General features: G+C 43.4%; 1 protein-coding gene across 2 annotated transcripts in view; it reads left to right on the top strand.

Moving 5' to 3' along the window:
- b3glcta (beta 3-glucosyltransferase a) overlaps positions 1-14229 on the top strand; it is a 33868-nt gene extending 19639 nt beyond the window's left edge. Inside the window, exons 5-15 of one of the 2 annotated variants that reach the window (XM_057049378.1) lie at positions 173-249; positions 579-690; positions 1563-1699; positions 1788-1851; positions 2430-2564; positions 4463-4532; positions 5264-5377; positions 9218-9317; positions 9559-9678; positions 10259-10403; positions 11289-14229. In XM_057049378.1, the coding sequence (XP_056905358.1) occupies positions 173-249; positions 579-690; positions 1563-1699; positions 1788-1851; positions 2430-2564; positions 4463-4532; positions 5264-5377; positions 9218-9317; positions 9559-9678; positions 10259-10403; positions 11289-11447 (1233 nt within the window). In that variant the 3' untranslated portion in view covers positions 11448-14229. The remainder of the gene's footprint in view (positions 1-172; positions 250-578; positions 691-1562; positions 1700-1787; positions 1852-2429; positions 2565-4462; positions 4533-5263; positions 5378-9217; positions 9318-9558; positions 9679-10258; positions 10404-11288) is intronic. The other variant, XM_057049379.1, reaches the window with a different exon arrangement.
- Positions 14230-14565: the final 336 nt, after the last annotated feature.

The following is a 14565-nucleotide window of genomic DNA, read 5'->3' as shown; positions in this document are numbered from 1 at the left end:
GGCAGGTCTTTTACAGATGCCTTAAAAGTGCAGCATAACACAGAAGTGCAACAATAGATTTGATCACAAATGACCTTTTTCATCCACTGTAACACTGGTCACACTGCCCTTAGTGTTGTGGTGTGACGGTGCTGTCTGAAATCATCTCTGAGTTTGTGGGTGTTTCTTTCAGAACCCCCCACTGGTCTTGTTCCTTCACACCTTATCAGACAACGAGGGAGACTGGAGTATCCTCCCCCTGCTGCCTTAGTAAGTAGCCCTTGACTCTGAGGACCGGATGCGTGTGATTGGCTGAGGTTTTGCATGCTAAAGCAACAGCATGACAGTACACCGCTACCGGTTTAGTAAGGTTTAGTAAGGTTTGATGTCATCCAGGCCAGTTTGGTTGTTTCATAGAGATTCAACATGTTTTTGTTCTTTTGCCTTTGGGGAAAAGCCTGTGTCGCCTTAATCTGACCGGGTCCGGTGGCTCGGTTAGAGTCTCTGATAGAATCGTTTTTGGAAAGTTTGGTGTATAGCGGAGTTCTGATTTGACCTCTGTCTCTGTCTTTCTCTCTTCCTGCCTCTCTCGCTCTCAGCTTATCACACTCCTTTGGAAAGAACTCATCCTGGATTGTATTTCTCGAGGAGCAAACAAACGTGAGGGTGAAGAAGCTCGTTCAAGTCCTCGCAAAGTACGATAAGAATGAAGTGAGTCTCCCTCCCTCCCTGTTTGCCTCCCCCTCCCTCTCTTTTGCTCTGTCTCACCCGATCATTGCCTGGGATGGACAATAAAGCACAGTTTTGGCTCCAGCCACACTCGGCTCTGCCAGCTCCCGCTGTAATCTATCTGTCATGTCATCCTAGTCGCTGCCGCGGTTTTTATATAAGATCTTTCTCCCTCGTAAAATTACTCTTCTTGCATATGGGTCATGGACAGGTTGAATATAAATATTTGATTAGCAACGCAGCCGGAATATCATATGTAGGCATGTGTGGAAAAGCTTTCCAGTTATTGTTTCTATTCCAGGGACTATGATATATTTTAATCTAATAATTCTTATAATAGGCTACTAATGGGGAATAAATTGCACTTCAGTGGCGAGCCACTTCCTTGTCTCACTGGTGTTTCTCAGCATCTCATCTACAAGTATTTCCAGGGTTTTTTAGATATATTTGAAATTGGGAACAGTGAAAGATAAGGGCTAAAACTTATAACGTCAATCTATTTCTGCTGCTCTCAAAGTAGCAAAGCAAAAGCCCAGCTCCCACTCAGGGCCAGTTGTGGTGGTAGTTATTATACTCCTAATTAAACATAACGCCATTTAGAATGCGAAGGTTTGTTTTCTTCCAGTAAATTCCTGAGAAACTGTTAAGCTGATTGATGTAAATATTCCGACCTTCAGACATGCATCAAAGTCCATTGAAGCATTCACGGATGATCTCTCCATCTACGTAAAAACAACAAAGAAAAGAAACAATATTCCACTGATTTCACATCAGTATTCTGGTGGAATGGAAAATGGAATGAAAAGTAAAGAAAAGACCTGCAATCATCCTGTCACGTGTTTCTGGCTTGTCAGGAGTGGTTCCTCGGTAAGCCCCTCCATGATGAGGAGTCGACCATCATCCATCACTACGCCTTTGCAGAGAACCCCTCCACCTTTAAATACCCAGACTTTTCTGCTGCCTGGGCCCTCAGCGTCCCCCTCGTTGCTCGGTAAATGCGTGTCTGTTTCGGGAATTGTTTGACGGCCGCGGTGTTCCCTGTGTTGGCTCCTGCCAAAGCTCTGTCATTTCTTTTTCAGCCTTGCCAGCAAAGTGAGGGATGAGCCGCTTAAATCTGACTTCACCATTGACCTGAAGCACGAGGTGCGTCGCGCGCTTTCGCTCAGATCTATTTTGTGTGAGAGCGATGATGCACGTACGTCGGCTACCTGACTTCCTGTTTGTCATACCCCTGTAAAGCCAATCTGCAATAAGTCACGGAACAAACAGAAGGCGTGAAATCCATCTAACCTTAAATGTAAAATTGTATTCCTCTGCAGGATTGTTTTGCTTCCGAATTTAGAAGGAAAATAGTCCGATATTTCAGCCTGCAGAAGGTGAATTAGTTAAAGTTTAGATAGAATTATAATGCGGAACAGATACTGTATATGCTGTATGTTTATATACATGTGGCAATTTTCTATATATGCAGCACTATAGACAGGCAGCACATATTTGACTGAGTCTTCCTCTGCAGAACCGGTGACATAAATACTTCATAAAAAGTTCAAATCTACCCCCTTCCCACTTTTCTCTTTTATTTGTCATCTTAAATATTAACTGCTCGCTGCGGTCCTTTCAAGCCCACAACAACAAAGGCAAATGTGCAGAATCCCATTTGATGTGTTCATAATTGAAGTCGGGACGATTCCTCTTTGATGTGCTCATTTACGCGGTTGCAGGTGGCCCTGTACATCTGGGACGAGGGGAACGGTCCCACGCTCACCGCTGTCCCCGAGCTGTGCAGCGAGGAGGAGGATTCTCCCCAGGCCCTCGAACGCTGCGCCACCACTCTAAGCAGGGAGCTCCCAGCATGTGTGAGTGTCTGCTGTGTGCGGCGGTTTAAGTGTCCTTGATTTCCATTAAATGGCGACAGAGTTGAACAGCAGCACAAAACAAGGGTCTCTGCAGAAACCAAAGCGGCGAAGCATCTGATATCCTACTCTTTATATGTTTCAAGTGAACCTCGGTCTAAAGTGAATGAAGTCTTGGGTTTATTCAAAGCAAAATGTGGATAAAATTCCAGCCTGAATAGAAAAAGTCCTCTGTGAAGCACCATTCCTCTTAGCACTATTTATTCAGTACTTTATCCTTCTAGCACCCGGTATCCATCAGTACATAACGGGAAGTGTTTGCAACAGTCCTTTCCTGGTTCCTGCTTCATAGCTGGATCAGAAAAGGAAGAATTTACATGCAAATTGTCTCCAGCCACCAGTGACTCACCAGCTTTCAGCAGATGCGTCTCCTTTATACGTTCACATTTATCTCCCGTGTAAGCTATATTTGCACGCTCACTGGAATTCTATGAATTTGTTCGTATAAGACAGACATATTTATCACACCCCCCCTTTCTCCAATATTTAGGAAAACATTTTTAAAAAGAGCTTTATATTAGCTTTATATCATAACAGGAACCTCCTGTTATCTAATGTTATGACAACATGTTATGGAATTGAGATTCATTTACTGCATATGAGAAAAACAACATACTTGGGTCACAATACTCTCAACTTCTCATGACCTCTTGTTGGATTGTGATCACGTTTTCCAAACTACAACTGAAGATGTCGTCCGTCTTCTGTGGCTGGAGGAAATCGGAGACTTCAACCAAAAGGTCAGCTGACCTTTAGCCTTTCTCCATGTCTGGAAACGATCAATAATGTCTGAGAAAAGTGATTGTGTTGTGTGGATCCATACGTGGCTGACGTTTTGAAGTGCAGCTGCCAGAGGGGTCAGTTCCTGCTTCTTCTCGCCACCTCTAGAATTCCCGTCCGATCTTTTCAGATCACGTGCCTTCTCGTTTGGTCGTCCGCGACATGCTTGCTGCCGTCAGGTTAATAATCCTGTTATTTTTGTCTGCCCGAGCATCTATCTTGTAACCATTTTCATGCAGAGACAGCAGACGAATACGAAGGACGTGCATTTGATTGTTGAAGTATTCAGGGAGAGGTTTCCATGAAGAAAACAAGAGTGGACGTATTATTATCCTCCATGTACAGAACATTGTTGCGCTTCAACAAGGTCTCATGAGCCTCCAGAGGCATGTTCAAGGAGAAGGATCAGCATCCAAACATGTACTATTTTTAATGAGTTGTGTCAGGCGGTCGAGGACAAAGGCTTCAATTTTGTGTCCCTCATAAATCATTTTTCTCTTTTATGTTTGAGGTCATGGCACCCATTAGCCTTTAAAAGTTGGATCGGTTGTTTCTGTCTGGCGGACTGTCCAGCAGTGGATAACAGTTTTATCACAATCAATATTGCCTCATTGCCTTATCTTAAAGATAAGTACTGCCAGAGCGGAGGGAGGTTGCACCCCCATATTTTGGCACCAGCAAACATTTATGTAAGCTAATATTGTTAGTGTGGTGGGCTATTAACACATATGCAGTTCCTTTGGAGAACAAAAGCCTATTTTTATTGTCAATGTGCATGTTTGAACAGGTTTGTATTCAATTGATGATTCGTATGATACAGTTTTGAAAGGTGGTGTGAAAAGTCCTTTCTGTCCTTATACATGAAGGCAAGACAAAAATGACCTTTAACATTCAAACCTAATGCCTTCTCCATCCTAAAACTATGTGAATTACCTATTAATGTGTATCGTAATAGAGGTCAATATCCCTTTAATCATTTGTATATATAATTCAAGCTAGATGCTAATTAGTAGGACCTGGTTATGTGGGTATTTGATCCATCTTTTTTCTAATGTTTTCAGGGGGATCCTGTGAAGAAAGAAGATCTATTTGTTGCTGTAAAAACCTGTAAGAAGTTTCACAGTGAAAGAGGTGCGTCCCCCCCCCACTCTTACTACAAAAACACTTTTCTGTCTGCAGATTTCTCTTGAAGTGCTTTTGTCGTCTTTGTTTTTTTGTTGTTTTTTTTTAATAATGGATGGTTTTCATTTGTCATTCTTGTCTGCCTAAAATAATGTTAAACCATGGCGGGTTTAAAATGGAAAATGGTGCAACAACAGATGGTTAGAAGGAGTGATCTATACTTAATCTGCCTCTCTTTGAAAGTAATGTAAAATGCAGGAGCCGCAGTCGGCAGATCAAATAGAAGATTAATCTCACAAGAATGTGACACTTGTGCTCCACGTCCTCACGTATCGCTTGAAGCGATTCCACCATAATTGCCTTAATTACGGGTTTCTCTGCCAAGCTGCCACAACAGGTTTCCAGTATACATAGAAGTAAAAGGAATATTAGATGAATACATCCACGGCTAACGTAGGCCTACCATAGTAAACAGCCCCGGCTTTCATTTGTGGGTTACAGTTGTTGTTGAGTTGGGCCTTTTAAATAAGTTGAATTTGCAATGAACTAGATTGGAATAGTCACTGTTCTTTCAAATTCCTCTTCCTTATAGTTAATTTGATGATTCATTTAGAGGATTTCTCAGTTATTTATCCACAAATGGGCAGAAATAGATGTTCCTTCTGTTGGTACCACATGGTGGCAGGGCAACGCTTGTTTAATGCCATATTCATTTTTGTTTTCTGTCCATTTTCTTCAAGTCCCTGTGATAAAGAAGACTTGGGAAAAGGATGCATTATTTTTAGAGTACTACAGTGACCACGCTGATCCGTCAATACCGACCACCGATATCGGAGTACCAAACACGGAGAGAGGTAAGCGGGTCGCTTTGGGTTCAGCTGCATGTAAATGTTCAGGTGCATGAACGATTCAATGGAAGATGCTGAAATAGCTGCTGAAATGTCACCCTGTGGAGAATGTTTGTGCGTATGAGAGCGACTCGCATCTAAAAATGAAAAAAGAAATCCCCTTTTCAGTCATTTTTCATCGATCTTCACATAATTATGCAAAGATTGCCTGTTTTCTAAGCGTCGTTGTTTGGCCGAGAGCCATCGACTCGCCAGAAACATCGCAAACACAAACTATTGATTTCTCCTGACTGTTCAGCAAATGACTGAAACACTTTTCTGCTCAGAATTTATTTGCCTTACTGTTTCAGTTTCATTTTAACAAACTTAATATTTGGGTTTTTGGCTTCTCAGCCATGTACAGATGTTAAAAAATAATGTTACTTTTTGTAAATATAAAGCGTAAAAATGATGCTTTACATAAGAGTTCCACAACAAGTTTGTCCAAAGCGCCTCTATCGCCCCCTTGTGACAGGTTGCGGGAGAGGAGGGAGCCGAGTTTGATGTGGATTAGCTGTTTGACGGCGTAAATACAATCACACTCAACATCATGATTGACTGCCGGGCTCTGCTTCTGACAGAGTTTTAGCATAAGTGGCGTCTCATCCTTCAAGCTAGCATTTAAACCTGCCTCTAAAATTTGAAGTTGCAGATCTGAAGAGTAGAAAAGGTTGCCGCTGTCCATTTTTCCCCCTCCTCGCTAAGTTAAACCAAATAGCTCTTTGAAGTCTTCCTCTTTTATATCCGAGGCGCAGATGTGACAGTATTTTCACGGCTAACTGCCTTCAAGAAAGCCTGTAATCTTCGCACCTCTAAAACGTCAATTAAAAATATTGCGATAAGATCCCAGAGGTTCTCAAAGATATCGCAATGTCAACGCTGCCGAGTTTTATGGCGTCGGCTGGCGGGCCTCATAAACTCCGCGCTAATTCTGCGAGCGGTGGGAGAGCCCGCTGATCACAGAGGAGATCCTTGAACAACACCCTCCAGCCTCACGCAGAACGGCGATGCATAATGCATGACGATCAGAACACACGCACGAGCAGCCGTGCAAAAAAGGCCTCGTAGAGAATCCCAGGATTCTCCTGGGATGGAAAGACATCAGCAGCTTTCTACATTTCAGCATCCCACCGCTTGCCTTAAGCCATTTGGGCGGAAATCGTGTTACGTGCTACCAGCAGCTACAACCTCTCAGGTAGCACGTTAATGGCCTAATGCATCAGGGTAGAAGGTTGTGGGTGTTGAAAAGAGTCTGGATTTCTACCTCTCTAACTGGGATGTCTCTTGTTGTGTCAGTCAAGGATATAAGCTACCGCTGGCTACTCCCTGGAGAAAGCCTGTTTCTTAGCGCAGTCCAAAGCCATGAATATCAAAGTGATATGACCCTCTGTGAATGGTGTGCGTGTCACAGGGATTAAGCGGTGTGGGTGTATTCCAGTCCCCCCCTCCAGCATTCCGGCAAGAAGGAATAAACAGCAGTTAATAGAAGGTCGATGGGCGATCAGATTAAAGAGCTTTTATTGTCTCATTTCTGAAGCCCAGCCGCTCACATCCAGTTACAAATAATTACAGAGGGTTTAATGGGAAGCAAACATCGATGTCACATGCTAATCCTGCCGGATAAACTACAGGCGGCAGCGAGAGTCCACGGTGATGGAGGACTTTCACGCTGCGTCAAGATGTGGATCTATGAAGACGCCATCTGTCTCTTCGCTGCGTTTACTGCGTTTCCCTTTTTTTACTGTTGAAACTGACTAATGCAGACGAGTTTGTAGCTTAATCAAACATCGCAATCAACATTGTTCAACTCCCTCACATTTGATATTTTTTTAAATAAAAGGAAAAAGTTTAGAGACAATGGAGTTAAAGCTGGATGTTTGTCTGCATGCTGTCACAGCTTTAGTTAACTGGGGGAAAGGGGGGGGCTCATAAGCCCGTAAATCTTGTTAAAATGAGCGTAGTTTGATAAAGACTCTCCATCAATCATCTGGTAAATAAGTGTCTCTGACCCTTCAATTTGCCTTCCGCTGCATGCCAGCTTCCTTCTTCTTTTTTAACTTTGGGTAACAACATTGGCAGTGATTCACAGTGCATCATTAATGGTCTTTCTCTACTCTGGTCAGCAGCCAGCTATTGAAAGCTATTTAGTCGCCTTTATTTAAATGTTTCAGCAAGACTTTTGTTTCCAACTCTGATTCTAGTCTATACGGCGTTTTAGTTGACTCACTGTCTAGTCAGAACAGAAAAAGTACAAAAGTTCAAGAGCAGTGCCGCGTCATTAGACAGGCAGCATCATCACGCGTCATCACGTAAACATTCTACCCCGGCAGTTAAGCGGCGCGCCACCGAAAGGTTAAGTAGGATTCAGTTTCCTCTTTTTGTGAGCCTATGTCAACCTCCCCATGGAGCCTCTCTCTCACTGTGTTTCTGAACCCTGCTACACCTGACAATCCAATACATCATCCTACCACATATTTTTACATAAAGGGATCCAGAACATCCGGGCCTGCCCCCCCCAACCCACTAACGTCAAAAGGAAATATATGTGGCATTTATCCCCCTGATTATGAAACTTCATGAGATTACCATCCTGTTCCCTTCCTAACCAGTTTAAAATTACAAACAAATGCGAGCGTGTCCATATTTCTGTTCACCTTAGCAGCTGTCGGGATGCTCCTGTGTGTGTCTATCGCAAAGAAAAGGTCATATATATTTGGACCCCAATAAAAGGAGTCAGGATATTGCAATAACACCATGGGACATGGGACGGAAGCTCGCATGATGTTGGGGCAGCACTAAAACCTCGTGAGATGGCCAATGTTTGAGTGTTAGTTTTACTTTCTCAGCAGTTCAAGGTGTCCTCACTCATTCTCTATTCACATACTCCAGGGAGGAAAAAGTAGGTGCCTTATAAATAAAACAACAGGCCCTCAGTATTCTTTGCGTTGCCTTCCACCTCGTATTTCCATATCTTAGATCGCAGACCCGGTGGCACGCAGATATTTGGAATTTGATGGGTTTACCGCGTACTCGCTGGTTATTGTGCCTCGCAAGTTTGGCAGAACAGTTTGTTCCCCGTGGCAGCCGTGTCAGACACGCCAAGGAGTTGTCACATCATACCAAACACGCAGTCCTGTATGTGTCAGAGATATCAGGATATAGAAACTTTTGAACCTCCTGCAACTGCAGGGCTGCAGATTTCTCTGCTTTCAGATTTTTTTTGCTCTTAAAAAGATGATAATTGTATCACAATAAGGATCAAAGTTTCTTTTTTTAATTTTCTGCTGACCAGGCTCTTTTACGGCTTCTCAGCTCCACGTTATTGTTAAAGATTCTGAAAAATCAATTATAAATTATTGTATAGATTGCTCCCTCAGGGTATCTGGAAAAAAAAAGCTAACCTTTAGTTCTGCTGATGCTACACACGCGTATAGATGCCAGTATAATAGATTATAGAATGCAGAGCAACCGAATTATAGCTGTAGAGTCTTCATTAGACGCAACGTTAGCATAATGGGAGTGCATGAAGAGTTTATTTTTAGACTTTGCACAATGCTCCCTCCAAAATATAATAGATTTTATAGTCGTTCGTCACCATCCACGTCTGTTTGCATAAGTAAAATTTATGAGTGTAACACTGATTTGAGCTGCTGGGCTGTTATTTATGCACCTGCAGGTGTGTGTGTGTGTGTGTGTTTGTGTACCTACTTGTGCTGTTTGCCGTGCTAATTTATCTCCGTAAACAGGAATAGAGCACCTATTCATCCATTAGAAGATGGCATCCTACAGGCTTGTCTCTGTTTGCAGGACACTGTGGCAAAACATTTGCGATCCTCCAAAGATTCCTCAGCGGCTCTGCACCAAAGACCCGGTGGCTGGTCGTCGTGGACGATGACACGCTCATCAGGTGCATTTTTCTTTTCTCCTAAAAGCCATCCATTAACCATAAACCCCATATCTTATCGCTCTCCTGAGCCTGAGCAGTAAAGGTGAATAATACCAAGAACAGGAGTGTTACAGAAATAAAATGCCAGTGTGAGGGAACCTTTGCCTGAGGGAGAGCAGCTATTTCATCCTCTTAACTGGACAGTTTTGTATGTGCGCGATGATGAGGATGATGATGATGAGGCTGGGATGATTCTCTGCAGCCTCCCCAGGCTCCGAGCGCTGCTGAGCTGTTACGACCCCTCCGAACCGGTGTGCCTCGGGGAGAGGTACGGCTATGGCCTGAGCCAGGGCGGATACAGCTACATCACGGGAGGTGGAGGGTGAGTCTCGCACGCTCGGGGGAACAATAACCAACGACATCGATTCGGCGCCGCGTCTGTAAAAGCAGTAATGGAAAATCTGTTATTTACAGATCAGCCATTTCTAGGGCAGCGTGGTTTAAAGGGCACATTAAAAATGGAAGAAGACAAAATAACAAGTGGTCAACAGGCTAAAGAGGCCAGATGATGTTTTAATACACACATTCGTCAAAGATGTTGGACAAAAATAAATGTAATCCGTTCAGATTGAAAGTTATCTGCGAGGCGCGCTGCAGCCCTGGTGCGTAACCTGCCAGTTCTCTTTAAAAACCCACTTTTGGATGTCAGCCTGAGATTTGTTTTCTCATCTGTGATTGTCTCTATTTTCAAAGTGATTGCCGAGAGTTGCGCTCATTCAGACATCATCTGCCTTCCAGCTTGAATCGCCGCTTTCATTTTTTTCTTTTCCCCGTCTGTCACAACAAGCAGCCCGCGATTGACAGCGATGTGTAACAGTATTATTATTTTTACAGCGTTATGACTTTTGTACTCATTATCTCTGCCCACCGTGTACGTTTGTGTGTCTCTGGTGTCGCTGCAGCATGGTGTTCAGCAGAGAGGCTGTGGCGCGGCTCCTCGACAGCGGCTGCAGGTGCTACAGTAATGATGCGCCGGACGACATGGTGCTGGGAATGTGCCTGAATGCTCTTGGACTTCCTGTCACGCACAGCCCGCTGTTCCACCAGGTTGTGTTTGCAGACATCCCCCGAACGTCTCTATGTGCTGTTTTGTTTCCTGGAGATTCTATTTATTAATTCATTTATTTTCACTGTAGAGGATCTGAAATATACAAAGTTAATTAAGTGTCTTATGTTGACAAGAGGCTATGAATTTTAAACAAAAGAAGAAGAAGAAAAAGCGCCTGGATGGTTTAAAACACCCTTCGACGTGGGTATTTCGAGGCCATCACAGAGGCTTCCAGGCAGCTGAAGGGAAAAATCCCATCAATCTGTGTTCTTGTACCTCCGAGTGACATATATCTGCAGTCCTCTCGCCCAGTGACCGCTGGGACGAGCTCCTCCTCCCCCCCCCGCAACCCTGGCTAGGGCCTTAAGGCTGTTAGCAGGGGAGATACATCAGCCCAAGTGTCTGCCATTCATCAAGTCATTCAAGTAAAGGAAGCCGGCCTTCATCTGCCGTGTTTCAGTTTGTCTTGTCACATTCTCGCCATATGGGATGGATGTGAGTGGATAAGAGTGCAGAAATCGTCATGGGTATAGCTGCAGTAGTTAAAGTAGGACTCCAGATGGCTGCACAATAGGATTTGATAAAGTGCGAGTGCAATTAAACACGATATATCAGCAAATGTTGGAGTTCTTGTTTGTTCCTCATGTACTTTTAAATTACCTGAGCTTAGCGTTATTTAAACAGTAAAGTCCACATAAACAAACTAGGTTTTGGGGTTTTTGCTCTGTAAAAAAACAAACCAGTGAAACAAGCCAACACTGCAGAAATGACGGCACAATTAACTTGATCTATGTGGCCCATCTCGACGAAAACGCGCATTTTCACGTCTCTTGAGGCGGTTTCCAAATTTAAACAACCGTACTTAATCTCTTATGTTTTTTCAGGCGCGCCCGGAGGACTACGCTCGAGACTTCCTCGCTCATCAGGTGCCGATCTCTTTCCATAAACACTGGAACATCGACCCAGTTGCTGTTTTCAACAAATGGCTCAAGGACGACTTGGTGACAAGAAGGTCTGAGAGGGAGGACAAGACGGAGCTATAGGAGTCGTGCTCATTTTAAGTGCACTAGATCGCTTGAGTATGGTTGTGTGTGTGTGTGTATGTGTGTGTGAAAGTGTATGCCCATGATGTCATAAGTGAGTCTTTTTTCATCATTTTCAATATGGGTGTGTGTGTTTGTGTGTGTGTATTTATATCATTGATACGAACTGTAGAATCTTCCTTTGAGGGAGATGATTCAGAAAATATCGCTAATGCTGTACATTGTGCTCTATTTTGACATAAAATTATGAGTATTTGAAAGAAAAAACGATTTTCTCCTTCATTTGACACTGTTTAATAGGGGAAATAGCCATTTGTCAGTGTTGAAACAAAGTTTAAAAAGGATTAACACCTCCGCAAGGCCAGGCGGTGATACAGGAAGTGGGTAAAGGTTAAAACAACCTCCAGATCTGACCCAGCAAACATTTCATTTTAGATTCATATGATCTGTTGAGGTTCATTTTGACCTGATTTACTGAGGCAAAACGAGCATAATTTTGCAGCTTTTACAGAGCGTGTAATAACCCGATGGCTTCAAATGCAATGTTAATTGCAAACACAATTTTTCACTGTCTTTATTCCGATGCAATGCTAATTTCTGACCGTTACCCTCAGTCACTCCTGGCTCCATGCCAGAGAACAGAGATGTGAACGTGTGCTGAACGTTTTCTTTTCAGAGTAGTCAAAAAAGGCTCCTTTTATGCAGGAAATTACTGGGAACTAATTAAAAACTGAAACGTTATTATGGGGGGACCTCATTACGGTCCATGAAAAGAATTCTTCAATCAGATTGGGATGTTGTGGTGCTGGATTCATCGGTCCTGACAGCAAACTGGGCCGGCCAGAAGCTCAGGAAGAGTGTGTTTCAGGTGTGTGAGGCAGAGCAGGTGTGTGAGGAAACACCATTTTGCAGGCATAAAGGAGACGCCTAACGGTCCTTTGCATTGTAGAAAACCCCTCCTATAGAATCCAGAGTCGGCGTACATGATTTTTAGCTCTCAAAGATCAAACTTGCTGACATTAATATGCTAATTCTGGCATGATTTTATATAGCAGATAAAAGGAGATTTTAAAGCTGGAAGGTTACCCTGATGATGATGTGCAAAAGAAAGCCGTTTTGGCCGATATTCAACGCCATAACTTTAGAATTGAAGCGGATATCCTGGCCATATTTCACGTCCGGTCAGCTCCAGGACTGACGGCATTAATCTCGAACAGCCGCCTTGAAAATGTGCTGATTGTGCTGCGCTGATCTGGGTTCAAGGTGTGTGTGAAGCGCCGCAAAGAATCGCTTCTGTCCAAGGACACATTGATGATGCTCATTGATGATGACTACAACGTAAATCATTTTTCTCACCATATTCACTGTATTTAACGCTTTTGTTGCCTTTTTATTATGATGATTTAGGTGAGCGTAAACTAAATCTGATGCAGCCCATGAAATCGCCATCAGACAGTTAATAAAATAGTGTTGTATTGAGTAGGATTCTTGATAAGTGGAAAGAAAATTGAAAGACTCCTTCACCACAAAGAGCTGCTTGTTTTGACTATGATTAGTGAGGTTGGTGTCCTTTGAGGACGGCGCTACTCTGAATACGGCTTTGATTCCAGTCACTGAAGCAAATTTGAATCCTACAGTCTCCAGTACATGAGATTAATCTAGATATTTCCTTTTTTCTTCATTTGTGCATGTAATTACATTGTATTTACTTGTTTTGTTTTTTAGCTGGGGAAGTGTACGACTTGTATTTTCCATTTTTTCCCTTCTATGATTTAAGTGTCTCAGCCTTTGCACATACGACCACGTGTGAGCCCGGATGAGGGATGGCTGCAGAGCAGTGGGAGGGTTTTTGTTTGAATTGCTCCTCGGAGAAGTCTCCAGCATCATCAGGAGTCGGGAAATGAGGCAGAGAGGAGCAGCAGTCAGTCAGTCAGTCAGTCAATTCTCTGGCGCAGTCGGCAGAACTCTTTCATCGTGGCTGTTTCCTCACTTGTTGCCAATCTGTTTGTCTTACCCCCAGGAAACAGCAGCAACTGCAAACAATTAATTATCCCCCCGTTACCCTCCCATTTAAAAAAAATAAATCATTTCTAACATGTTAAAATGATCAAATTCCTGCTGCTGCAATTACAGCTTGCTTGTGTTGCATCTAAATAAGGACAGCATCTGACAGTCATTTCCATCATTTTCCCAGTTTGGCGTAACATAATCAGAAAAGTGAGTAAAGAAGCAGTTTGCACCAGGCCAAGGACAAACTGGAACATAAAAAAAAGTAAATATGAGTATTTCAGTGTCCGCTCTGGGTTGGTGAATATCAGATATCTCTTAAAGATTTCCTTCTTCCATGTGCGCAAACCAAGAGATTAGATAAGATCAAATACGGAGAGTTACTGGAAAATCTGCCTTGGATATAGAGGTCCCAGCGGAGATGGCAAGAAAAGGGACAAACATGAACAAATAGTGTAAGAGGAAGGGACTGAGGACAAGAACGGAATGGTGCATTAGAGACCCAGACGATCATTTTTATTGGCAGGAGCTCGACAGACAGCATTAGCGGCACAAGCTGGGCCCAGATTGGTTTGGTACAATAATGAGTCACCATTAGCTTCACGGCAAGACAGAAAAAAATAAATAAAAATGGATAAATGGCCCCTTTTATTTGGCTTCACGACTTCCATCCTCAGAAAAAGTCACCCAGATGCCGAGGTTGTGACTCCGAACACAAGTGATTGTGAATCAATTTCACCTGATTTGGTGCAAATTAAAGTGACAACAGGCACAGCGACATTTGTTCCGTCTTTATTCGTCCTCACTGGCTCTTCTGGTCCCCTAATTTCTTCATCAACGCTCACAGCGTGAGGCGGAGGACAACACAATCAGATTTCAGAGGCTCCTCCGTGATTGCAAAGAAGGGCCAGTCCATCTGCATCGCTGGAAAAGGCAGCTTTCTGAATATGTTAGCTCACCTGAATTGAGAAAAGAGTTGCAGCACATGTGTGGAGGTGTGATCCAGCTGCAGGATTAGAGGGACGTTCCCTCACGCTGTCGTTCAGGAATGCACTGAACAGTCGCTTTTGACTGCAGGCTGATGAAGCGCCCTCCTGCTAAATTCCAGCCT

Source organism: Takifugu flavidus, chromosome 12, assembly GCF_003711565.1.
Source record: "Takifugu flavidus isolate HTHZ2018 chromosome 12, ASM371156v2, whole genome shotgun sequence".
Lineage (NCBI taxonomy): Eukaryota > Metazoa > Chordata > Actinopteri > Tetraodontiformes > Tetraodontidae > Takifugu > Takifugu flavidus.
This window is presented reverse-complemented; position numbering and strand designations above follow the sequence as displayed.